This window comes from Dromaius novaehollandiae, chromosome 6, assembly GCF_036370855.1.
Source record: "Dromaius novaehollandiae isolate bDroNov1 chromosome 6, bDroNov1.hap1, whole genome shotgun sequence".
NCBI lineage: Eukaryota > Metazoa > Chordata > Aves > Casuariiformes > Dromaiidae > Dromaius > Dromaius novaehollandiae.
The window spans coordinates 7,209,462-7,234,601 of record NC_088103.1 but is presented as its reverse complement, the minus strand read 5'-3'; the positions used below and the strand labels follow the sequence as shown (position 1 = coordinate 7,234,601).

At 47.2% G+C, this 25,140-nt stretch overlaps 2 protein-coding genes across 5 annotated transcripts in view; both read right to left on the bottom strand.

Moving 5' to 3' along the window:
• Positions 1 to 1,019: 1,019 nt before the first annotated feature.
• On the bottom strand, positions 1,020 to 2,505 carry DKK1 (dickkopf WNT signaling pathway inhibitor 1). Its single transcript, XM_064514470.1, has 4 exons — positions 2,192 to 2,505; positions 1,930 to 2,086; positions 1,746 to 1,856; positions 1,020 to 1,635 (listed from the first exon to the last, which is right to left on the bottom strand). Exons 1-4 carry the CDS (start codon positions 2,381 to 2,383, stop codon positions 1,385 to 1,387), a joined length of 711 nt encoding a protein of 236 aa, XP_064370540.1. The 5' UTR covers positions 2,384 to 2,505; the 3' UTR covers positions 1,020 to 1,384.
• A 2,686-nt stretch (positions 2,506 to 5,191) lies between these two features.
• Positions 5,192 to 25,140, bottom strand: part of PRKG1 (protein kinase cGMP-dependent 1) — a 496,774-nt gene continuing 476,825 nt past the window's right edge. For all 4 annotated transcript variants that reach the window (XM_064513567.1, XM_026097420.2, XM_026097419.2 and 1 more), the window contains exons 12-18: positions 23,193 to 23,282; positions 20,554 to 20,695; positions 16,985 to 17,148; positions 15,849 to 15,971; positions 15,688 to 15,750; positions 14,530 to 14,596; positions 5,192 to 9,698 (exon numbers count right to left, since the gene is read on the bottom strand). In XM_064513567.1, the coding sequence (XP_064369637.1) occupies positions 9,600 to 9,698; positions 14,530 to 14,596; positions 15,688 to 15,750; positions 15,849 to 15,971; positions 16,985 to 17,148; positions 20,554 to 20,695; positions 23,193 to 23,282 (748 nt within the window). In that variant the 3' untranslated portion in view covers positions 5,192 to 9,599. The remainder of the gene's footprint in view (positions 9,699 to 14,529; positions 14,597 to 15,687; positions 15,751 to 15,848; positions 15,972 to 16,984; positions 17,149 to 20,553; positions 20,696 to 23,192; positions 23,283 to 25,140) is intronic.

The following is a 25,140-nucleotide window of genomic DNA, read 5'->3' as shown; positions in this document are numbered from 1 at the left end:
CCAGCACGGCGGGGACCCCTGGCACCCACTGGGCTCTGCTGTGCCCATGGGGAGGGGGCTGCAGAGACCTTCATGGAGTGAGGGGGGAAATGCAGCTTCCCACGGGGGCAGCTATTGCTGGAGGGGGCAAACCAGCCCAAGGGCAGCTCAGGTCCTGGCCCAGCTGGTATTGCCACCCCGCGTTCCACCCTGCCTGCATGGTGCCAGCCAAACGCACGCGTGGGAACTGAGCTGGCAGCACGGCGGAGCTGGGTTTGGAGCCAGCAGCGCTGCCTCCACGCATCCCTTTGAGGTCTGCGTCCCGCCTGTGAGGGCTTTCAGCTGCGGCAAGAGCGACCGGGCACCGGCACGACCTCGTGTTTTGGGTCAGCCAGGTCAGAGGTTATCACTGACTTCTGGCTATCACAGCACACCGCAATTCCCGCAAGCAGCTGAACGGTGATAACCGAACGGCTTTTCCCATGGTTAGCGGACAACGAGCCCTGTCTCCTGCCCCTAGCATTGAGCTGGAGTTTGCCAGCAGCGTTTATAGGAGAAGCTTGCCTCCTCTTGGCATTTTTTGCAGGACGGCTTCATGCACGTCTCCTATAGCTGCCGGCAGGGCTGAGGGACAACCAAGCCAAGGTGGTTCCCCTCCCTCTCCAGGCAAAACATTTCCCACCACATGTCAGGGTTCATCCGCAGGTAGGGGCCACATCTGGGCAAGGAAGGACTTGCTCTACGGGGCTACTGCAGCACCGCACTGGCTGCCTGCGTTGGCCCTCCTGGCTCCTAAATAAGCCACCCACGAGCAATACGAAGCCTCCCCGCAGTTTGGGGGCGGCCGTGGCTCAGGATCACCCATCCAGATGCTTCCTCCGGGCCGTGTTTGTAGGGGTTGGGGGGGAAAAGGCAGCCTGCAAACGGCAGGAGCCCCTGGTGCCTGGGGACAGCTGTGGGGCTGCAGGCAGGACTCGGCTGCCGGCATCCTGGGTGCGGGGGGGACATCCCGGTTTAGCGAGACAGCACGCCGGCCCGGCTTATTTAAGAACCGTTTATTCGCTTGCAAACAGAAGGTCCGTCCACTGAAACACGATAAAACCCAGTGTGTACAAAGTCACAGTCATAGCTTGAAGAGCACAAGGCAGCACCCTTGGAATAATCGATAAAGTTCCGGCATATATACAGTTAAGTGCCACCTCGAGTATTCACAACACAGTAACGTACTGCAATTAGTCGCTTTAAAAAAAAAAAAAAAAAAAAAAAAAAGTAGTTCCCCAGAGAAACAACCTTCCGCTCCAGCTCCAGCGGCGGGAGGAGGAGCGCGCCGGGTAAGCTCCAGCCGGGCACATCCCGCGTGCCGCCAGCCCCGGCGCAGAGTCCGTGCCTCCCGTCGGGGCGGGGGTCAGTGCCGCTGGCAGGTGTGCAGGCGGGAGGCGTTGGCGGGGCCGTGGTCCCGCTGCAGGCGACAGGCGAGGCCCTCGGCGCAGTGGCAGCGCTGGAAGATCTCCAGGCCGTGGGAGCCTTTCCGGCGGTGCTTGGTGCACACCTGGCCTTCCCGCAGCACGGGCTTGCACATCTTGGACCAGAAGTGGCGGGCGCAGCAGAGGCCGGCGGCGCAGTCCGAGGAGCGCAGGCAGAAGTCCCCTTCCTCACCTGGGCGGGGGGGGAGGAAGGCCGCCGGGTGAGCCCGGCCTGGCCGTCGGGGGGGGGGGGGGACGACCCCAGACCCCCCCCTGCCGCAGGGGGACCCCCTCATCGCTTACCTTTGGCGGCGGGCAGCCAGGCGGGCGCGGGCGTCCGTCGGGGCAGCGCCTCGGCGCCCGTCTCATCCAGCTCGCCGGCGCCGGGCTGGGGCTCGGGGGGCGCGCAGATGCCTGCGGGGAGGCCGTCAGCCACGGGAGCCCCAAACCACCCCCCCCCCCCCAAACCCGTCCCGCCGCCCCTCACCGTTGCTGCAGGCCGTGCCAGGGCAGCACATGGCGTCGCGCAGGCAGCGCTTGCGGCGCCGGCGGCAGGCGAGGCAGAGCGGGGGGCCGCCGCCCCGGGCCGCCCCTCCGCAGTACTCGTCGGGGCCGCAGTCCTCGTCCTCGGCGCAGGGGAAGGGCTGCGGGGGGGGGGGGTGGAAGGGGGGGGCACAGCGGGTCAGCGCGCAGCCCGGGCTCCGTGGGTCGGGTCCGGGGGGGGGGTGGGGTGGGGGGGCGGCACCTACCTGGCGGGTGGCGGCCGGCGGCGGCTTGTTGCTGCCGTCGAAGGGCAACGCGTGGGCCGGGGCGGCGCTGGCCGCGGCCCCCCCGGGGGGGCCCTTGATGGCGTTGGAGCTGAGGGCGCCGCCGGGGGCCGCCGCCCGCCCCGCCGGGGCCGCGCAGCTCAGCGCCGCCAGCAGCGGCAGCAGCGCCCGCATCCTGCCCCCCCCCACCCGCCCCGTCGCGGCAGCAGCAGCTCCGCGGAGTCGCGGCTACCTGCGCTGCCCGCCGCCGCCGCCTTTATAGCCCCGGGGGCCGCCGCCTGCCCCCGCCCCTAAGGGAGGAGGGCGCCGCGGATGCGATTTCAAAGGGCCCCAGGGGGCTGCGCCGCTGCCCCCCCCCCCCTTCCCCCGGCCCCCCCCCCCCCCCCCCCCCCGACGGCGCAGGCATTGGCCGCCGGCCCGGGAGGGGATTTCGCAACGGCGAGGGCAGCTCTCGCCGCGGCCCCGCCACATGCTGCTGTCTCCAGCCCGACGGGGAGGGTGTGTGTGGGGGTGCTCGCCCTGTGCAGCCCCCCCCCTCCAACCCCGCGCCTTGGAGCCGCCGTGGGGAGCCGAGTCCCCCCCCCCGGCCCCCTTCCCGGTGGCACAGTCGGTCCTTTGGTCTCGTACAAATCTGCACCCCCCCCCCCCCCCCCCCCTCGCCCCGGCTCCCTTCCTGGCGCCAGCGCAGCTTTGCAGGAAGGGGGGGGGGGCGCTCCGCACCCCCGGCCCGGGGGAGGAGGGGGGAGAGCCCCGGGGCTCAGCCGGGCACCTCCGGCGGGACGGGGCGCAACTGGGTGTCTGTGGGGGGGGGGGGGGGCAGCCCCTGAGACCCTCCCCCCCCAAGCGGGGCCGGTCTCGGGGCTCCCTTTGATGCGCGGAGATCAAAAGAGTCGGGACCCCCCCCCGCACCCCCGCACACCGACACGGCCCGGCCGCCCCCGGCCCTCGGGGCGCCGCGGGCCGCCCCCCCCGTCGGGGCAGCGCGGCGCGGCGCCGCCAGCACTGCGGCGTCTCCTGGCGGCCGCGTCCGGGACTGCAGCGGAGCCCTGCAGGGGCCTGTGTATATTCATATTTAATTTGTATTTATATTTATAATTCATATAGGTGCGTGTTTGCTTCAAAGAGCTGAGGCCGAATCCTGCTGAGTTTTAAGTGACAGCTATAGCAAACTAGCTACCTGGATAGGCATTACAATATATGTATCTATTTTTTAGCTGCATGCACCCATTTTTGGCCAGAATTTGTGCCCTGAGGATGGGTAACAATATATTATAGCACTGATACTTTTTGGGGGGGGCAAAATGTGCCCAGCGCTGAGTGATGCCATACCGGGGCTCATGGGTGTCCCCAGGCAGGAGCCTTGCACAGACGTCATACGGTGCAGCAGGAGGGAGAAGGGTGGCAGGGGGGAAAAGTAGCCTTCAGAGGCTGCAGCCTTCACTACAAAAAGGTATTTTATTTTTTTTCTGGCGTCTTTTCATTGAGGCAGCATGTTTCTTTAAAAAAAGAAAAAGAAAACAAGAGACATTGCTGCTATTTGCTCTGTGTAACAGTGAGAGAGCAGATAATTTGGAGCTTGGGGAAAAAAGATCAGGTGGTGATGCTGAAGCCTGGCATCTTTTGCTATAAGGTGCCTTATTTTTTTCCTTTTCCTTAAAATCTGACACTGCTGTTATTGACTTCTGCTGTGATGGGACCAGACCTAGGGCATGCCAAGCCGTACCAGGGCACTAATGTCTTTAATGAGGTGCAGGTGAGCAGCTGGGCTGAGCTGGAGCATCATGCAGGAGGCACGGCCTGCTCGGGTGCAAGGGCGGTCTGTATGGGGGGGGAGGGGGGGTCTTCTCACAGGTCTTTTTTACCTTTCTGCCACCTACCCAGTTGCTGAATTTACTCTGATTCGTTTGGCCACGCTCCCTTTCCCGCCCCGTCTCCCTTGCTCCCTAAAGAGCTAGTGGGAGTTTAGTAGTGGAAACAAATCAGCTGAATAATCACAGACTGATTTTTTCCATGCTGATGGGCTAATGCTATTTTTTGAAGACGTTTTTGAAAGGAAAAAAGGAGAAAAACATTAAATACTGCACTGGTGCCCAAATCCATCAAAGCTTCCAGAGCATAAATATTTATTGCCCTAAGGCAAGGGTGCTGAGTTCAGAAGTTGCAGTCTTTTAATTAAAACCAGAGCGCCGCTCACCCACATCCAGCATTACAGGTATTGGAGTTACTTTGGGGTAAGATAGTGTCAGGTATTTCAGGTGAAGGAGGCTCAGGCCGGGCTAGTAATTGGCTGGGAAAGTTTTGGGGAGCACCTAACGCAGGAGCTGATTAGAAAGCTGGAAATTTCCTCGACAGAATGGCTGCATCAAAAGGCTATATATATATTTTTAAGTGTGATTGCCACATCTTGAAAAAAAATCATTTAGAGTTGCTTCTCAGCTCCTATTTAGGCAGTTATCAAGTTTATTTCCCAACTGGAAGGAAATGTTCTTGTCTTCTTCATTGCCTTCTCCAGTGTCATCTCTCCATAGAAGACCATAGAGAGACCTCTCCATAGGTGTCTTCTCCATAGCACCAAAACACGTACCCTTAGCCTCGACCATGGTGTGATTTACACACGAGAGCTGCCCGTTATTTAGCACATCCATCAAATACTTTAGGCTGGGAAGGACCCCGGGGGTCTGCTGCCCCAAGCCCTGCTCACGGCGGGGCCACCTTCGGGGGTGGCTCCAACCTCAACGTCAGCTGAGGTTGCCCAGGGTCATGCTGGTGCTCAAAGAGACACCAGACGTGCGACCGGGGACCTTTGCCTTTGCACGGATACGGCTCGGTAGGACTCAGCCTACGAGTACTGCATAACGTCTCGTTACGATATTACTGTGTATTGCCACGAAACAGAATAAAAAATAGGATTTAAAACACGAAACGGAAGCGGGATTCTCCCGCGCTTGAATTCTGGCGTGCAAGAACCGCCCCAAAACGGTGTTCAAAAGTAATTATTTTTATTTCAACTCTATAAAGTATACAACAGGCACTCAGCAATTACAGCTGCGGGGAAAATACAGAGCGAAACCAAAGCGGTTAAGTTGATGGGGGGAAAAAAAACCAAAAACCAGGTTCTTAAGTCTACATCAAAAGAGTGCAACTGGTCAACGACCATTCGGCGACGGACGTCTTCCGACAAACAAAACCCCTTTTACGCAGAATCCGCGGTGGGGAGAGAACGGGGCGAAACAGAGGCGTGAGAATACAAAATAAACGACCAGTGTAAAACCAGCGTCGACCGCAATCGGTAGGACAGGCAACTCCGAAGGACATTTCCCTTTGCCAGTAAAGCCCGAAACTGGTCCAAGTCTCGGCGCTCCGTTTCTCCGCCGCGGGCAGCTGCGGAGGAAGGAAAAGCAGTAACATTTTCGGCGGTTAGCTTGCGGGTGGGCCGCGAGCTTGCCTCCGTAAGGACTTGCATATAGAAGAACTCATAGAAAGCACAGATCCTGTTTTGTTGAGTGGTGCAAGCACGAGGCGGCTTTTTTTTTTTTTTTTTAATAAATTTATTTTTTCCCCAGTCATTGGTTTCGCGTCAAAATGCAGTTTTGCGTGGCCGTGGTGACACCGAATTGCTAAATCCTTTCTCTGGGCGGACCGTTTGTAATGAAGTTTAGAAAACACGGTATGTCGGAACGTTACTGCACGATAGTTTAAATCTGCACAGCTTAGCAAAACAGGAATACCTGTATACAGACTGATAGTATGTCATATATTAATTTGACCCGCACATACATTTATACATTTCACAGAAATGACTCTGTATCTCATTAACAGATACACAGCTCTGGTACATTTAACAGAAATAAGAGAACAACTTCATCATTTCTGTAATTCATCAATATTATATAATAAAGGCTTAGAAATTGTTAGCAGAAAGAACTGTAAAACGCAGCAAGCTAAGAAAGGACAACATTTTGAGGTGTGTTTGTCTTTGTCATGCAGCATAACACCAAATTTGTATTTTTATAGGATGCCATGAATTTAAGGCACTTGCAACAATGCCAGATAGCTAGTCATGTTCTAAAACTATGGGACAGATGAGTAACAGTACAGTTGACATAAAGTTTAATAATACTGACAATTATGACATTAATTCAAGTCTACTTTGATCTAAAAACATTACATTACAAATAAGAAAATGAAGTAATAATGCCATGGAACTCTAAAGAAAAAGTTATATGTGTACCACAAAATATCAACACGAAAATATCTATTTACATAAATATTTGCTTGTGGTCCTGTTGTTAAATAAGAGTTTACTATGGATAATGCAGCACTGTAAGAAGCTACAGATCATCTGTATCTTAGGACACCAATCTTAACACATTTGTTTTAAATATGGTAGCTGATTTCCCCTTACGTAAATACACCGTCGTCCCATATATTAAAAAAGGAGACAAAGAAGAAAAGACCGTATGTGGAAACACAGAGGCAATCAGTTGTTGTGAATATATATATATATTATGCAACTCAAATATATTACTCATAAATGAAGACGTATATTATTAATATACATATGCTAACTATGTTTAAAGTATGCTTAGTAAAGGTGATGAGAGTTGAGTGAGGTGTTTGATATCAAAATAAAATTATATTCGATACAGTGCATGCCACACGGTTCAGGTATTACTGTATGTGGCATAAGGAAAAACTGAGAGGCAGAAAGAAAATAACTCCTCATTTTTTAAAACATTCTTCCTGCAATGTTTTCAGTTCTCCCCCAAAAAACATTGTGATGCTCTTTTCCCGTGGCAAGTCCTTGCTGGACAACCAAATCTCAAGCGCTAAATATTATAATATCTAGAACTGAGACAAACTCCTCTTTCGAGTCTTCTGTACAAAGGTAACAAATGAAACAAGTTTTCTTGTCCGACGTAGCCACGTCACTGAGTGAAGAAATAGGGGGACATGAATACAGAATTCAGCTTTAATGCAGTCGGGTGACTGCTTGTTTGGTAGGATGCCTAGCAGTTATTTTAGCCCTAGTATTTAGTATTTGCTTTCAGGCAGGGTTTTCAATCCTTAAGATAAATGTTTAAAACTAAGCGTGTATTTGTCCTATGCAAGTAATTCCCGGTAGACGTAGTTACTGTCTTTTCCCCAAGGTTTTCAAGGCAAACAGATGTTAATACGATGCCACGCGTGATTAATGAATAGCAGAAATAACCTGAAGTTATTGCGCTGAAGATGTTAAGTCGCTCATCTATTAAAGCATGAAGAAAATTCAGTGAAACAGACTGTTTTTAAAGGGGGTCTGCAATAACTGAGCTCTTCGGCAAACTTTAGATACTGTTGAGACTGTCAAAGAAGTGGAGAAAATAGCTTTTTAATACACTCTATTAAGACTACACAAGTCGCACTGTGAAAATGGAAAGGTGCTGGGAATTAGCATCAGAGAAATATATATATGTATTTTTACTGTTGATGTGTATGTTTTCTTAGCACTCCCCTCTTTGAGGTAAAACTCCTACTCAGGGGAACAAAGTCAAAGCCTCGACTCTTATCCTTTGGAGGGATACTCCTGCAACGAAATTACTCGTGTACGTGGACACGCACATCATAAAAGCCAGCAACTCCCAGGAGTTACCGAAACATAAGGGATAATTCGCAATCATAGTTAGAGCAGGAGATAATCCATTGCGACTAGCAAAAGTTGGTCTTTTGACTTCTGTCATCTACAACAGCTCTTGGTAACTCTGCGATCAAACGGGGATCTGCTAAGCTCGGGGCAGGCACGAATACAAGGAGGTTTCGGCAGAGTCGGTTACAGGGTCCGAGAGCTCGGGCTTCGCGTAGGAATGACGGGATAAACCTTTAGCTGCGGGTACGCCTGCCAAGCAGGCATAGAGGACAGGATTTTTGGTTACTTCGGTGCAAGTCAGAAGAGACTTCGCTAAAGCAAAGAAGCTGCTCTTGCAGAAAAGCTGTGGAAGCGAGAGGAAAGTGCAGGAGTAATATTATTACTTTCCCAGCTCCTTTTTTTTTATTATTATTATTATGAGGTGCCTCATCTCTAGCCATCACCGTGCCTAAGCACGGTCGCTGAGGACTTGCTACTTTGGAGATACGTAGAGCAGTAAATCTCACCCAAATGCAACATGTCTGCGTTGAGCTAATACCAATTTTCCTTTTAATTGCACTGACTTTTTGTGGAGTACCTTCTGACTTACGCTGGTGCGGCGTTACAATTACGTTTTGATGTGCAAACTTCCAGACAGAGCCAGCACGCTGGCCCCGTACCATATGCTTTATTTTTAAAAAAACGGGCTTTGAAGCAAAGGTGGAAGAGATGCAGAAATGGAGACCTAAAGTCTTCTGTTCTTAGAGCGCAATGGAAAGCAATGTCTCTTGCTACGTATTTCTGAAATGGTCGTTGACTGAATAGGTATATTCACAGATGAAGGATGTACATAGCACCTATAAAGTACATTACAGGTCTTGTATTTTCCCTTTGGGTTCTAAAAAGGTAAAAGTTAAGCTTAGTTTCATGTCTAATAGCTAATCAAGAAGACCAGTTGGCTGCTGTCGCTTTATTATAGGACCATTATTTAAGAGCTATTTTATATGTAAAATGGATAATTTTATGATTTTTTTCATGCAATTATGTAATTGTACCACAAAGAAAAAAAAAACCCTTGTGTTATACTATGTTCTCAGTTGTATGTGAGAAGCGACCCATATCTGCCTTAACAGTTCTTAACAGAATCTATAGCAGTTGTGCTTTTGTTACGTCAGGTTAAACAAAAAAACTCTCAAAAAGAAAGAGGAATGGTAACATTCAATCTCGTCATGAACACTGCTTGGAAAGCAAAAGGACAAATCTTACCACTGCTTTGACACGACCTCTTTGACCGGTGTTTTTGTGGTCCTCCTCTGTTTCTACACTGGCCTACAGTAGAAGACCTACAGAGCTTCACGTGTGGGAGTAGCCCAAATCCTGTACTGCGCTTAGCTACAGTACTTAATAAATTACTATTGATCCTACTGATAAAAGCCAGTACCTTGCAGCTAGAATTAAGTGTATCTTACACTGGGTATCTTTCAACTTTTATAATTACAGCATAGCAAGATCGCTGCAGTGATAGAAAACGTATTTCTTTACCGGTGAAAGGCTTTGCATCAGGACCACCATGTCAACTGCTATTTTAAGTTTGAACATAAAACATGAAGAGCACTATTGTCATCTAAGCAAGAAGTCCTAATGCCACTGTAGTTACTGTAGCAGCATCAATCAAGGCATCATGGTGACCCCGAGCACTAATCCTCCCCAATTCTTTCAGTTCTGCTGGCAGCCACGTCCCAGGAAGCTGTCTTCAGCAAGGCAGAAGCAGGTAAAAGAAATACATTAAAAATCTATGTCCCATCCTGAGTTGTCATCAGGGGGTGGTTCATCACTGTCCTCAGGGAAGCTGTCGAAATTGCTTGTGTCTGTCGGAGATGCAACCTGGTGAAAGAACAGAGTTACACGATCGGGTGGCTGACTTGGCTCGTTGGGCAAGCTCGATTTCGAACCTCTAAAGAACACAGAAGTCTTGCGTTCAACAATTTTTTGCTCAGTCCCACGAGGACTTGCCACAAAATCCTAGCTGGTCCCCTAGCACCGCTACCGAAGATCCAGGCCCTCTAGGATCTCTGGCCCAAGAACAACTTTCCTACCCAGCTGGTTGGCAGAAAAGATTTTGAAAAGCCCCTGCCTTCTTCCAGGGCTCGCTCTCTTCTCTAAAGCTCGGGATCTCAAGTTGTGGCTCCAGGATCCCGAATTTGAGGCCGTGAGCTTGGCCTCTGGTGGCTTTGAGATTCCTGACAAGTATTGCCTGCAGAGCCTGCAAACTGAGAGAAACTGATATTCCTTGCATGCATCTGAATTTCCAATCATGAATTTTGACCCAAATGAATTTGCCTTGAACTATAACAGAACCAAATATGAATGCTTCCAATGAACCAGAAAGTCTGAGTTTCAGCCATCTAACAGGATTATGAAGGTAAACTACCTTTTTCTTTCTTTTTTTTTTTTTTGGAAATAGTGTAATTTAAAACCTACTTTAATTAAGTAATTTAATTTTTCTGCTTTATGACAATAATTAAATCTTTCTTATACTAAGATCCTGATAGATTCAATGTAATTTTAAAAACTGAAGCAATACAAAAATAGACCAGCAGCTCCTCCAGGCAAAAATAATCTGTGTCTTACTAGAGCAAAGTCAGTGCTTTCAGCGGTACCTCAAGGTCGCCAGTGCAGATTTGGGGAGGACTGCACTTCCCACAGGAATGCTCTTTAAGGAAACATTTGGCGTATGTTGTAATAGTTTCACGTCCCTTGTGTAGCTGTTGGAGAACTTACTGCTAGAGTCCAGCTTGTCCTCCAATAAGTTTGTGAACCAGTCCCCAGTTCAGGAGACACATTTGATGCTGGATGCTGCTATAAGCCTTGGGAGAAGGCTATTTGATCAAATAAAAGTCAGAATTCAACTCTAAATTGAATTTGTTGCTCAGCTGCATCACCACTTATCTGCTGCTTAAAACATCTTGGTGAAAATTGAGATCCTTAAATCCTCAACTCAGTTTGAAAAAGCATGTAAAAGCTTAATAGAGTGATGAGATGCTTCACTTGGTACTGAATGCTATAATTCCTTATCTCTGAGTTGTTTTTTTCTGTTTGCTTTGTTGGTGGAGGCACTGTTAAACTGGAGAACCTTCCCCTCGGCTGGAGGTTAGGCTGTGCTCTAAGCTCGCTTTCCTCCACTCTCACGTGCAGTGACACAGGGCTGCAGTGCATCTTCCAACTAGGAAATCCCTATGCAAGGTTGCCTCCAGAAGCAGGAGGGCTGGGAATAAACATATAAGCCAACAGGTATTAAAGTAAAACAGATGCAGCTGTCGGTATGCCCGTTCACAGGGTGGATGCGCGCGAGCAGTAGCTTCTTGTCAAAAACACCTCAAAAGTGATAGTTCCTTGGTAAGCGGACTGTACTCGGTGAAAGCATCGGCGGAGCTCCACAAGGCTGCTCTGCTGGTGTCCGCTCTTCGGGCATCTTTGTTGTTTGAGCTCTGGTTAGATGAGCCCTCACTGGAAATGAGCCCTGCTTTGGCAAGCTGATGGCATTTGGAAAGGTCTTCATCTCACAAAATAAAAAAGTTGAGTGTGCCCGCTGGCTAATATGTAGGGGAGGGTTCCTCAGAAGAAATGCAATTTAGGGAAAAAGGTTGGATCAGGTGTCACCATGCTGGTTGATGTTATGCGATGCTAATGCTGTTGTCTACGATTTCCTGCAGCTCTGAGGTCCAGGTCACCAATCCGTGGCCTGCGCTCCTTCAGAGACGCTGGAACAAATGCCCCTCTCAACGCCCACCCCAGCCAGGAAGGGACACTACAGATTTATCCTTTCTCCATCCAAGAAGGTAAAGTGCAAACACCTGTATCATCTGCCTGGTTGCTTACTGGCCTATGGGCTTGTGATGAATGATGGCACAGAGATCTGCATGTCTTCCTCAAAGGAAAGCCAAAATCCAAGTCTTCACGTCTTTAGGAAGAGACACTAGGAGGTAGGAGTATCTTTGCAGGACAGCTACCACCAACACAGATTTAAGCTGCAGTATCAAGGCTCAGCTGCTTCCCTGAAGCAACGTCCAGAAGCAGGTTGTCCTTCTGGTAGGACAGAATTGAGATCTATCCTAAAATCCTATGGAACAAGAGCTGAACAGCACCTTTTGATAGCCTCACCAGTAGTACCACGTAACTGCTGATGCGAATTGAAGAGCTGTGAAAGACTGTTCTCTTAAAAAAACAGCTAGTCTGTATGTTTAGCCCTGCTGGCTTCTTTCCAGCTAACACGGAGAAGTGGACGGACTGAAGAAGAAACTGATTTCTTCTCCCAGAGTTTAGTATTTTTTGGTCGGTTTTCAGATGTGGCCCTTATTGACAGCTGAACTTTTGCCAAAACAACTGAGTACGTTGCAGAAAACAAGGTTGTGGGGTTGAAAAAGTGTCAGGAAGGTTCACTAGCTAATGTAGGGATGCTCTGGAGAAGATCTTAACCGTACGCCTAGAGAAGACATTAGTCCTAAGAGATCCAGGAAAGAATCAGTTGTCTTGAACTGGGCTTAGGGCAAGGTATGGGTGTCAGCCTTGAGGAGAAGCTGTCCTGGAAGAAAGACGGAGGCCTTTGAAGAGGGAAGGCTGCTCCCATCTACTTCACACAGTGGGCTGGCTTGGTGTCGGTGGCCTGGCTGAATGGGTGACAGCAGATCACTCTCTTGGGGGCAATCACAGACATGTTTCCCTGGTAGGAAGTCACTGGACCCAGGAACATACACCCTGATGAGGCCAAGAAATAATGAATGATCCTAAACGAAAAAGCAGAGAAAGCGTGATTTCCCAAGCCCTGCATAACTGGTAGGGGAATGGCCCCTCCAGGTAACGCCAAAGGAGTAGAGACAACGTCCGATGGTGGAGCAACATGCCAGGTTGGTATATCATGGAGGAATTCATGCACTTGGAGAGTAGATATTGCTGAAGTCACTGCTGCCGGTTGTTCTGTCTGAGGGTTGGACATGCAGGGTTGGTAGTTGTGCAGCCCTCTCCCTGGCAATAAAAGACTGTACTTCTGGCTGTGATGGAAAACCATGCCACTGTAAATGATGGTTGGTTTCACAGTCCCATACATCAAGAAAGGGGGGCAGTCCAGTAAAAAAAAAGATCAAATGGGTTCAAGAGGCTGGCCAGAATGTAAGCCATAAGCTGAAACCCAAAGGTTTTAGGAATTAACAGCAGGAACTCTAAGGATACTGGTGAGCATGCTGGTGAGCATGCAAAAATAAAAGTCAGAATATAGCTCTGCTAGCATGAATGCTCGGTGGGGTTGAATCTCACAGCTGGGAAGAACTGATGGGGTTACTGTACTTAATCCCTCACTTAGTCCTTCACAGCAGACTAGCAGGGCTAGTGTTTCAATGTCCACATTGTGCATGGGTGCACAGATGAGCACGCAAAGGAAAACGCATGGGTTTAGGAACACCCGGCGCAGCAGCAATCTTCAGGAGGTGACCACTTGGTTGAAGAGACAACCACAGCTATCATCTACCAGCAACTGTAAGAGAACTCAGATCAAACTTGACTTGATATTTGTAAGAGCATTGGATACACTCTTACTAAACTAAAAATCCATTAGGAAGACTAAGGAAAACACATCTGGACATATTCAGGCTACGCCGACATCCTGCACATAGCACAGGTAAACCAGGAACTGAAACTGGAAGTAAAGGAGTAAACTTGATTTCCTTGTCCGACTTGACAATGCATCTCACAGGGAGAGAGGGAGACACAAAACCCTTTTCCTCTTTTGTTGCTGTGAAGAAAACTCGGTGCCGGAGGATTTAGCCCTGGAGCCGTGTGTGCTACTGCTGCAGGAGGTACAGGACCATGAGTGGACTGAGCAAAGGGGCACAATGAAATGCGATTGCAAACGCCGTTCTCTTGATGATCCCGCAGGAGAGGCATGAAGGGAAAGGGATTAAGCTGAAACAAGGAGGGGAGGCTGCAGAACAGAAGGGGCCAAGGTAATTTCTATCAGCTAATCCTGTTTGGTTTCCCTTTGCAGCAGGCTCTATGGGTGAAGAGCTCACAAAGACATCAAAGGAAGAGCTTTGCTGCAAAGGAAAATGAGTAGCGCTGTCCCTCGGAGCCTGCTCCCAGTTAAACATGAACTGGTCGGCAACAGAGCTTTTCATGTAGGACACGGACGCAGGAGAAAAGGGTAAAAAGCACACAAGAAAAGACAAGGGGAAAGGTTAGTGAGAGAGGAAAAGGGAGGTGGCATACAAATCCCACTTGCCCCACCAAAAAAGAGAAGAACTAGGAGAAAGAAAGAAGACACATCAGAGAAAAGGGGTGAAAGTAGCAGCTCTGCTGAAATGTGAAAAGCAGAGGAAGAAACGAGGGGAGCAGGTGAAAAAGCGATGAATAGGTAGTAGTGGGAGACTCTTTCCTGCTTCTCCTGCTGGGAAGAGCACTTCTTCACAGTCATGCCCCCAAATCTCTTTCCCCTTGAAGAGACTGCCAGGAGACAAGGTATACATGAAAATGTCTCTAAACTGACTTTGTCTTGGGGCTTTGGTTTTCTTTTCTTTTCTTTTTCTTTTTTTTGACAAGTATCTTCAAAAGAAATACAAGAGAAGCTTGTATCCACTTAAATACAGTGTATTGGTGCTGGAACTTCACAAAATTCAGGTTAAAGAAACTTACTGGAGGGCAAAGAGAAAATAAGTGGTAAACTTACACTGGGTATTATAGGAGGTGTCAGTGTCCCTTTTCGCAACCCTTCCCAGTTAAAGCCTTCAAACCATCTAGAAGAGAGAGGATAAGAAAACAGATCAGGAAGTTAGACATACAGCTAAGATGTAATTGTAGCACATAATGAAATTTAAATTGCTTAAGCAGTAGGTTTTAACTCCTGCAGCTACGTTCTTCAAAATTATCTAATTAGCGTTAAGAATTTTTCCTGTCATCTTTATATATGCTTTTTTCCAGCTGAAAATGAAGTGGGTGGAGCAACCCAGCAGTGATATAATGGCATGAATAAGTTACGCGCTCTCAGAAGAACACCGTTCTTCACTGCAGGTGTCCTGGCAGCTGCTGTTTGCTTCCTGTAGGGTTGATCCCTCTCAACCGAGACCCTTTATAAACCATCTCCATACGAGATTTTGAGCTAAGGACCTGCACGGGGATGTCCTCCTCTCCATTTGGGTGCCTTGGTCTGCTCAGGCTTTGGCAGCTCAGGCAGGTGAGTGAGCCGTGAGTTGGGGCTTCAACCCGTCCACCCCCAAATGTCCATCCAGCACATCTGTATTGCTTTGGGGATGGGAGCAGAGAAGGACCAGCACGGATGAGACGAAATAACCTGCCGATGTTGAGATAGCCTGCTACAGGGAAGTGCCCTGAACTCATTCTTATTCCTCTCGAGCAATGTGAAAACTGCTCTTTTGAATCAATTCCTGCAGAAAAATAGAGCTTATACAATGTCTCTTAAGAACTCTGTGCCATCAGACCAGAAGGGGTGATGGACTAACCTTAGGGCTAGAAAGAAAGTTTGTCTGGGTGGAGGGAAATACAGGGAAATCTTGGAAAGTGATTCTGCAAACCAAAAAAAAAAGTGCAAACAGGCAGTGGCCTAGTTGGATCGTTTCCAAACGATCTTCTGCGTTGTAGTAATCCAAGTGTAAAGGTCTTACCCAATGTGCAATGCATTTTGTTCACAGGTAAGGCTAGAAATATATACCAAAATACTCAAAAAACCCCTGCTGCAAATTAAAGTCTAAAGCAGAAAGAAGGGACAGGCCAAAGGAATTCTAGAAAACTGACTTTCACAAAAAATTAAAGTATTTGAAATGAATGTTTGTGTGTGTTAAAGTGATGGATGGTTGGCAAAGACACTTACTTGTGCTTTTGGATATCTTTTACTCCATTTTTCAAGTTCCCTAATCTTTCTGATGGGTTGTCCCTGTAAAAGGAATAACAAAATTGGTTACTTTTTTAATCATTCTGAGGGACTCATTTCTCTGTGCCTGAGATAAAGCTGATTACATTTCATGCATTTACCTGCATAGTTTTTTAATTAAATTAGCAGCATTTTTGGCAATCTTCTTTGGAAATTCAATCATATCAATTCCCCTTAATATGATGTTGTAGGTCTTCATGGGGTCTGGGCCTGAGAAAGGTGGACTTCAGAGCAGAGAGAAGGAAAAAGATTAAAAGCTCATCTTTTAAAATAGCATGTTATAGACTGTTATAAAAAACAAACCAAAACAAAACATAGCTCCCTATTGTATGAGAAAGGAGAAAAGGTAGATGACAACTAGAAATGTTTTGTTTTGCCTCCTATGACCTTAAACGTTTTTTGGCCAAGGAGCTCTGATACTCCCTGGATTTAAGTGATGTTTTTCCAGTTGGTGGAAAGGAAGCATCAAACAGTAAAGTCATGTTCTTCAGGCAGCACAGGCTGAAAGTTTTCTTTCCATAACGCCCCAGGTCCTGCCAGCCTGAGGAACAAGGGTCTGAGCTCTGCTCCCTGGTTTATTTTCTATGTGATGCTGTGACACATTGTTGTTGGGGATTAATTAGGCTTCCCTCGGTTTAACAGAAGAGAGACAAGTTGAGTGAAGAACAGCAGTATATAAATAAACAGCTCCTAAACGTGGAGAGCAGGGTTTGCTTGCTTTGGGCTACACTGTCATGTACGTGCCCAAAGTACAAGAGAACCAAGAACTGCCTAAGTGCTTAAGAAGCACAGGCAAGAAGAGCTTTTAAGGTGGCAACCCTTGTGTCTAAACTAAATAATGGACGCGATGGATATGGCGACTCAAGTCTCCACCACGGCAGACCTACTGCCTCTCTTGCAGATGTGCAAGACCCACCGCCCTGCTTGCATTGCAAACCCTTTCCCCACCACGTTCAGCTCAGTGGCAGCTACAAGAGCCAAAAATGAGGGTGGGGTTTTGGTGTCATTTTACAGCATTTCCTAGAAAGCCTAGCAATGCCTTGCCGTTTGAGAGATCCATACGGAAGCTATGGTTAAAAAGGAAAAAAACAATTCAGTTCAACAGTACAGTGTTTAGGCTGCTCTGTGCCACCAGAGCATGCACCCGCTCTGAATCCTCCAGACTTCTAATCAGAGTGACAACGGCAGAAATATTCTGCTCTATTTTTATCAGCCGCGCCGGCTCCAATGCCCATACCTGCCAGTCAGGAGTTCATACATTAAGATTCCCAGTGACCAGTAGTCTGCTGAAATGTCGTGACCTTTGTTCAGGATGATCTCTGGGGCTACGTACTCTGGAGTTCCACAAAAAGTCCATGTTTTCTTTCCAAATCCTATTTTCTTTGCAAAGCCAAAATCGACCTGTGAAAGGAACAGAATTCCATCAAGGCACCCGAAAGTAAGGCAATTTCAGCCATGGACTCTGCTTTTCTTAAAGCAAAGCAAAGCAGAAATAAGTTTTCCTCGTGGGAATATTATCATAACTAAAGCATTGTGGGTTGTTCGGAAAGCAGGCAACTGCAGTGACCTTTTTTTGCCGATTTATCCTTCGTAATACAAGATGGAGATCCTCTTGAGGTAGGAAGAACAAATGCCAACGCTCTGAACGTTTCTTGGTAGATGCAACTTGATATCGTTCACAGCTCAGGCTGTTGGTTTTTTTTATTTTAAACCTCCCAGCCTTTACCTGAGCAATGAACTACCCTGCTTGGTGTATCAACTTCAGAGCAAAAGATCAGCAACAGCATGCACCGCTCACGTCGATTCTCCTCCTCTCGTTGCAACTCAGCTCAGCTGCCCCAGTGACAGCTTTAGGCAGGGCAAATAGTGGGCAAGTGTATCTTCTTCATATTTAACCCCAGAAAATACGTGCGTGAGCTCACTAGCTGCTCACAGGCTGTCCTTGCTAAATGCTGACCATGCAGGCATGGATGAAAAGTTCAAATTTCACTTCCAGTATAAAGGGTGAGGCAGTAAAACAAGTGTCCTCGCAGTTTACTTGAACGTGAGGCTGTTGCAACGTGCTGGCTGGCTCACAAAGCTCAGCGTGCCCCTGTGGCACAGCAGTGTCCTACAGGCAATCATGGAAAATTAGATTATAATGGGAACCAAAAGAACCCCTAGGTCCCAAGAAGACCTCAGTTTAATAGGCTTGCCTTAGTTTTAGCTCTACCCACTAGTCCATCAAGTGCTCTGCCCTCAGGGCTGTGCGTGGCCACGGCTGTGCTCTGTAGCACGCTGCTGTCCCTTGATGGCTGTGAAACACTCCTACACCTCCCTGTGCTAGGGATGGGCAAAACAGCAGCACTGCAATCCCACATGGACACAGTCCCCAAATGATTGGGGTTGATCATGTGATCCGTGATACTTCTCTTGTGCCACACCGTGCAGGCCCCATGGATGAGTCCTAAATTGCCAGTGAGATCAAAACATCTCAGGAGCCTGTGGTGTATGGCTGATGATGGGAGAGGTGGAGACTCCAGTTTGGACCCTCCTGAGGGCTGGGAGAAGAACAGCCCTGCAATCAATCCACCTTTCTCATCTGACACCTCACTGGACCCCACCAGCCTTAGAGAAATGCTGTGGAGGATAAACTCTGACCACTGACACTTGGCAGTACACCTCCTTGCTGCCTGGCCGTAAAGGCTTCTGGTGGTGCTCATCGGTTGCATGCATGGAGTGAAGTGGCACCACACCAAAATAGCCTGACCTACTGCTCCTGGCTGCAGTTGCTGCTCCTGAGTTTCTCTTCCCAAAGACAGGGAAGAATCCCTCAACCCAGAGGCAGAGATGTTGGCCCTTGGTGACTCTCAGGGTGGTGGGAATGCAGAAGATCATCTCAGGGTGGTGGGAATGCAGAAGATCATGAACCCCTCTTGGAGACAGCCCTCTTTTTAGGGTTGTATTGCCCCATCCTTCACTGATGTAGAAAAGGCTTCCCAAGTGCCCACACTGTCACCCGTTAATAAGGGTGATTCCCAAAGAGAGGTGAGACAGCACCTCCCACGGAGAGAAGTCCTCCTTTTTCCTTCCTTTCTCCATGGGCTCACAGAGATTTTTGCAATCCCTGGACATTTGGTGTGTGCTTTATGCGCAGAGCACATCTACACTGATTCTTGACACAACGAAATAATATGAGTGAATACCACAATAAAGTAAAACCCATGGAAACACTCTCAACACGAACATTTTTGATGCAGCTTTACTTAAAAACCCTCAACAAACCTTCTGATGCAATATTAAGATGCAACGCGTCACCAGAGGGTGGCAAGGTGCCCTGTGGTCATATGAGCCTGGACATAGCGGTGGCAAGGTGCCCTGTGGTCATATGAGCCTGGACATAGCAGTCACCAAGGAGTGGCCAGCGTGCAGGGCAAAAACCCCACTGCCACTTTCTAAGCTCTTACAATAGAGTATAGCCATGTACGTTATCCTGCTTGATCTCCAGCTACCTTGTCCTTCATGAAGACATGCAGCAGGAGAAGGCCACATGTTGGTTGCTCTGTGGTAATATCAACATTTTGGGTTCATAATATTCAGGGACTAGGAGCTAAGCCAGGTTACTTAGCCCTCTGTCAAAGCAACCTGGCATTTGTGGAGGTGAAGGTCTTGCATAGATTCTGCTGTCCTGGTTTGAAGAGGTGGATGCTGCAGGAGGACAACACTCAGAGGCATCACAACCATCTGAGAAGACCAGTTTAGCCAGAGCCATAAGCAGCCATCTCACAGGAGTTTCCACAGATCAGTCAGGTGTGTTCGCAGTGCTAATACAGAAGTGGCCTTTACTGTCAGAGCATAACGTTGCCTAGTAGCCCGTTCTTCCCATGAGTGCCTACGCAAGGCAAGGCCCAGGCAAGGACTCAGTGGGCTGTTAAATCTGAAAAAAATCTGCTGTAATCTCTTCCTTGCAGTGCACATGTTTGGGAATGGATGTCCTTGAGACTCCGGTGTTCAGAGCACATCCCTAACGGCAGCTATGTTTTTAACAGCCTTGGTGGAAGGCTCTTAAGAGAAGGCAGTTAAAATGTGTTAGTGCTGTTACGTTCATTAACTAAGGAGCACAAACTGCCAGTGTATGAGGTGCTCCAGCAAACTCCAGTGAACATTGGCTTTATTTGAAAGTATGGTGCTCAGGCACATACATAACCTCTTCCATGAAAAGTTGAAGCTTTAGACATTACAACATTACCAACAGTTAGGACAAGTCCAAATCGAATCCCCCTACCAAAGCAAGAAGCTGTATCAGCCACAGTTCAGCAGCACAGTCTGATGATCCAATGCGATTAATAATACTTCTTGCCATGACAATGTCACGACTAATATTTCCATTAAGAATTATGGGTTTTTATGTGTGGAATAGAACCTACTCAGAAACACCAGTACTCTGCAAATTTTTTTTCCACCAGCCACCAGGATTGTAGCTCTGAATGCCAAGCTTTAGCCAGAAATAGCGTTTTACAGCTCAGCTCTGCCCCTGAGCCACAGTCCGCTGGAGGCCAGGAGAATTTCCTGAGAATGAGTGACAACGTCCTTGCCCTGCTCTTAACTCAACCTCTACCAACATCTTAACTCAACCTCTACCAACGGCCACCATCAGAAACAGGACCCTTTGCTGGGCAGACCTTGTTTCTGACCCTCAATGGTTAATCCTATGCTCTCCTCTACCCCTAATACAAGGTGTCCTGTACCAGAAGAAAGCTGGAGATGGCTCTTTTTTGGGTTTGTTTGTTTGTTTTTTGAGTGAAGGCAGACACTAGGGGATCTTACCAGTTTGGCATAACCTCGATGATCCAGAATGAGGTTTTCTGGCTTGAGGTCCCTATAGATGATTCCTTTGGAATGCAAATAGGCAAAAGCTTCAACCACACACGCGGTATAAAATCTGGTCGTCGAATCTTCAAACGAACCTCTACGTAACACGAGAAAGGGAAAGAGGACAAAGCGATTAGTTTATACAGGACCGAGCTGTTACTACACATCACTAGGGCTCAATTTGGCAAGGTGCTAGCCATTCTGCCTGGAGTTAAGTCAAGCATTTCTTTTACCTCTAGGGACTGTTCTGCCACATTCTCCTTCCTCGATCAAGTCCTAACATACAATCACATTTCCAAATGGCTTTTCCATAAAGCTGAATTTTCCAACACTTGACATCGTGGTGTCAAAAGAATATGCTTCACTGCAGCAACCCACAAGCTGCTATAAGAAATCAAACTGCAGGACAGCTGTCAGCATATGAAGCTCAAAGTTAAAAATTTTAAGGAAACGAATAAGCAAAGCATCTGTGTGTGGATGCTACCTTTATGCTTTACCCAAATGGCCAAAGGACGTCTCCATAAATCAGCGCAATTAGGAGAATGCCAGATAGCCAGGTGTGAATTAGAGAGCTACTCGTTAGCTGCCAGCCAAATCATTATGTTTACATTTGTTTTCTCTTATTAACAGCCTAAAGCCATATAGTAGACCAGTCCAATCTCTTCCCTTGATTTTATCCTACTGTTACAATATCTATACAGCTCAGTAGGATCATTCTAATACCTGGAAAATGCCCATTACTGAACTTGCTTTTATACCTAAAAGCAACCACAATTCCATTTTGGATGTTAGCATCTTTGCCTTCAATCCACGTTCATATCAAATATTCACATCTAAAATATGTTAAGTTGCATTTTATAATTGCATCATATAGGTAATGATTTACAGATAAGTACCTTGCAAGTAAAAGGTGATTTTTTATTATAAACCTCTGAGTTTTGGGTGATACATACATTTTGATCCCCACTTATTGTGGAGATCAAGAATCGCTGAGACCGAAGTTTGTAACTGAGACAAAAGGCAAAAAATAACAGCTGTCGGAATTTGAAGTGTTAATTTCAAATTCAGCATAAATTGCGTTTTTGTATCCTCACTTTATTTTCTGTTTGCAGAACGCTTACAGGAAGCAAACCACATGCCACTACCCGCCTTGAGCTCGTGCTCTGAGTTTGGCGGCAGAACAGTAAAGCTCTGCTTGTTGCAAGGCGGACAAAAGTGCTTCTTAGCTAGGTGGCAGCAGACCCACGATTTAGAGGCGAGAGAAGTAACGATTAAGTAACCAGGCTCTGAAACGGAAAATGAAAAAGGAATAAATTCTAACACCCGGTAACTTTGCTACTGTCCTGATTTTAATGGTGCAGAGAAGGCATGTTTTTAGGGAAAGGAAGAGTCAAAAACATTTGTTCTGGATGATCAAAAAAAATTATATTTGCTGAGTGACATTTCTGATGCACCTCTTCCACTTTTTTTTTTTAGTTATATGAAGTTATGTTCCAAGTATGATGCTATTATATAGCTATATATGATTTATCACACCACTTGCTGCCCCAAAGTTGTGTTATGTGCACGTATCGTGCACTCACACAATCCACCTTCTTCCTTCTTCCTCTCTACACGTGCTAAAGCAAAACCCTGCAAGCTCCAGCCCTCGGAAGAGTGGAAATACCAGAACCACAGCTGCCCATGCATTATGGTGCAGTCTTTAATTACATGCTTTCATACTGTTTTTTTCCATGGCACTTCTCTCTCATTTTGTGCCCTGACTGAACAACGCTTCTTGCAGGGCTACGCGTGACGACTGTCTCCCGCTTCCGTGCGTGGCCCCGAGCCTTGTTCACCGCATGCTTTCCAGACTCCGAATTACTGACTTCCTCCTGAAATTTTCTCTGGCCTTCCTCATCACTACCTGACTGCTTCACAAATACTAAGCTTAAGCACACAACACCTCTGTGATATGACACTAATCACAGTTGCAGAGGGGGAACGGAGGAACAAGCTTTGAGATGGAGAAAGCAAGTCCTTCCTCAGAGCGTGCAGCTTGCGATGGGATGTGCTGATTTTCCAGAGGGCTTAGAACAACGCTGCACTTTTTATGTCGAAATGAGCACTGGTGACACGGCTGTGTTCCATGCCTGGAAAACGCTACCGTTAAAATACAGCGCTAGCAATTTAAGGGTACTGAGAGCTTCTGATAACGTGTCCTTTAGAGATGATGTGGCAGAGAAAGGACAGTCAAAGATGCATCATAGATGCAACTCATCATGAGACTGTCATCGCTACCCCCACTGCACTTTTTCTGGCACTCTTGGAGAGCTTTCGGAGAGACCGCGACGAAATAGCCTGAGATACGACTCCGCTTGTATAAAGTCTTGTACACACTGGATGCAACTTAATCAGTTCTTACGCTATTCTCAGTTATAACTAGATTCACTTGGTCTCTGGTCAACTGTATAGGAAAAGATGATTTCCCAGTCTTACTAGGATCTTAAATCAAATATAATGTGGTTTTGCCCGTGAAAGATAGAGATTTTAGGTTACCTGAAGGCATATTGGAAAATACTCCACGCTTTCACACAATATTTCTTAAAACTTACCTGTCCCTGAGAATTGTCCAGAGCTCTCCACCTAGACAGGCTTCCATCAGCATGTACAAATACTTGCTGTCCTTGAACGTCCTGTAGAGCCTGTTGTTGGCAAACAAGAAAATACAGTAAAAGTTCCCACTTCTTACAGACCACGCGCTTCACCCCAAGCAGTGCCACAAGACTACGGTGAACCTTTCAGACCCGCTGCTACATTTACGGGTATCATTGCAATCTCTCTTCAGTCTTTTGTATCCCGCGGGAAATATTTCAGCAGAAAAGGTTTGACACTTGAATGGCAGAGCGTATCGCAGACAACGAAGGCGGAGGTCATCACTGCTCTGGGTACTAAATATAGTCTGTCATTTCTAACTGCATAACTTGGTATTCAGCTTTCCAGCTTCATTTGAAAGAGAATTTTTCATACCATACATCCATATTATCTTATTCTTCAAGCTACAGAGTCCAGCAGTAGATCTTCAGTCATCTTCTCATTTAATCATTTCAGAGGAATGCCACCCAATTTGTGACCCATTTAAGAACTCAAAATTAACTGATTTTCTCATATACTTTGGAGAGTTTAAAAAGAATCTCCTAATATTTAGGTAATTAAAAGCACTCTTCATTTTCCTTCCAGGAACTGCGTATGTAGGAAAATTTGCCTAAAAAGATAGATGGGCCAGGGTTTATGAATCTGTTATTTCTCAGCTGTGATCTAAATTATGTGGCAAAATCCCTGCTCTGTGCCAGCCCCTGATACATTAAATAAAATGCAACATTGAAACTATGAAAATAAAAATAGGACATTCTGTACTAGCTGCTTTTTAAAATTTTAATATTGAACCAATTTTTTTCCCCGAAGCTCTTTGTTTTAAAGGCACAACTGAGGTTAGTAGGAGCAGTATTTCAAAGATTTGCAAGAGGATATGAGAAGAGGGGAGGAAAGATGATAGGGGAGGGCTGGAGATTTGCTTTGGCAGGGAAGGGAAATCCTCCAGACACTCTGAGACTGCGAGACCCGTACAGAAAGTGATGGCGTTAATACTGAATTGGTATCAGTCCATTTGCGTCTCAGATTCAGATGAATTTTTCTGCCTCCCTGTTACATGGGTAAGTATCATTTGAGGCTCCCTGAAGAAGCAAGCACGTTATATCCAGATACTGCAAGGGTTTCTTTGCAGCTGTACTGTTTAGAAATTAATTTTAAAAAATCTGAATTTCTCAGCACAGTTCTGCAGCAATAGGGGATTCGGAGGCATAGCCAGTTATGGGGCAATTGCATGATGCATGGAAATCCCCACAGCTAAAAATTAAAGGGGCTGACAGTGTGACATGGTATCTATTGGAACAGGTGGTTTTGCAAAGCTAGTGATAAAGCCAGTTATTCATATCTTTTATAGGGCTGTGTGATAGACCAGGGAAAAGACCAGCAGGATTTGATTCCTCTTGAAGGCAGTCAGTTAAATATCAACCTAAGGTATATGGCAAAACATACCGGCTCCCATACGACTTCACATTGCAAAGACCTTCACTTCCCATAGCATTTCACAACCTACATCTCCAATGCAGACATCCTTTCCTCAATATCCATTTGGCTCTTCATCAAATCCAGGCATAGCATTTGTTCTGGAAAGCTATTAGTTTATCTATGACTAAGTTTTATTTAGTGACACTTGGCGTCTTCTGTTTCTTTCGCCTGTTTAATGTACTTTTAGCAATCACACTGAACTATTGCTCAAGGATTTTTCGCGGTTTCATGATAACACTTTTATTTTCTGCAAAATAGCCTGCTTTTTCCACTTTGGAATCACTGTCAGGCCAGACCGCTTCTGCCAGACCACTCGGCCTTGCTGAAGTCCTCTGCTCTACAGCCTGGGTAAGGATGCCCTGAAGCATAACTGGGTTTTGACAGAAACCAGGACATAAAGCATTCGAGAAAGTTCTTCCCTCACCTTCGCCT

Excerpts from the sequence above, each read along its gene's own strand:
- DKK1 (XM_064514470.1), bottom strand. The coding sequence starts at position 2,383 with ATGCGGGCGCTGCTGCCGCTGCTGGCGGCGCTGAGCTGCGCGGCCCCG. Across the intron at positions 2,087-2,191 it reads CGCCGGCCGCCACCCGCCAG|CCCTTCCCCTGCGCCGAGGA; the intron begins GTAGGTGCCGCC and ends CCCCCCCCGCAG. Across the intron at positions 1,636-1,745 it reads CTGGCTGCCCGCCGCCAAAG|GTGAGGAAGGGGACTTCTGC; the intron begins GTAAGCGATGAG and ends CCCCCCGCCCAG.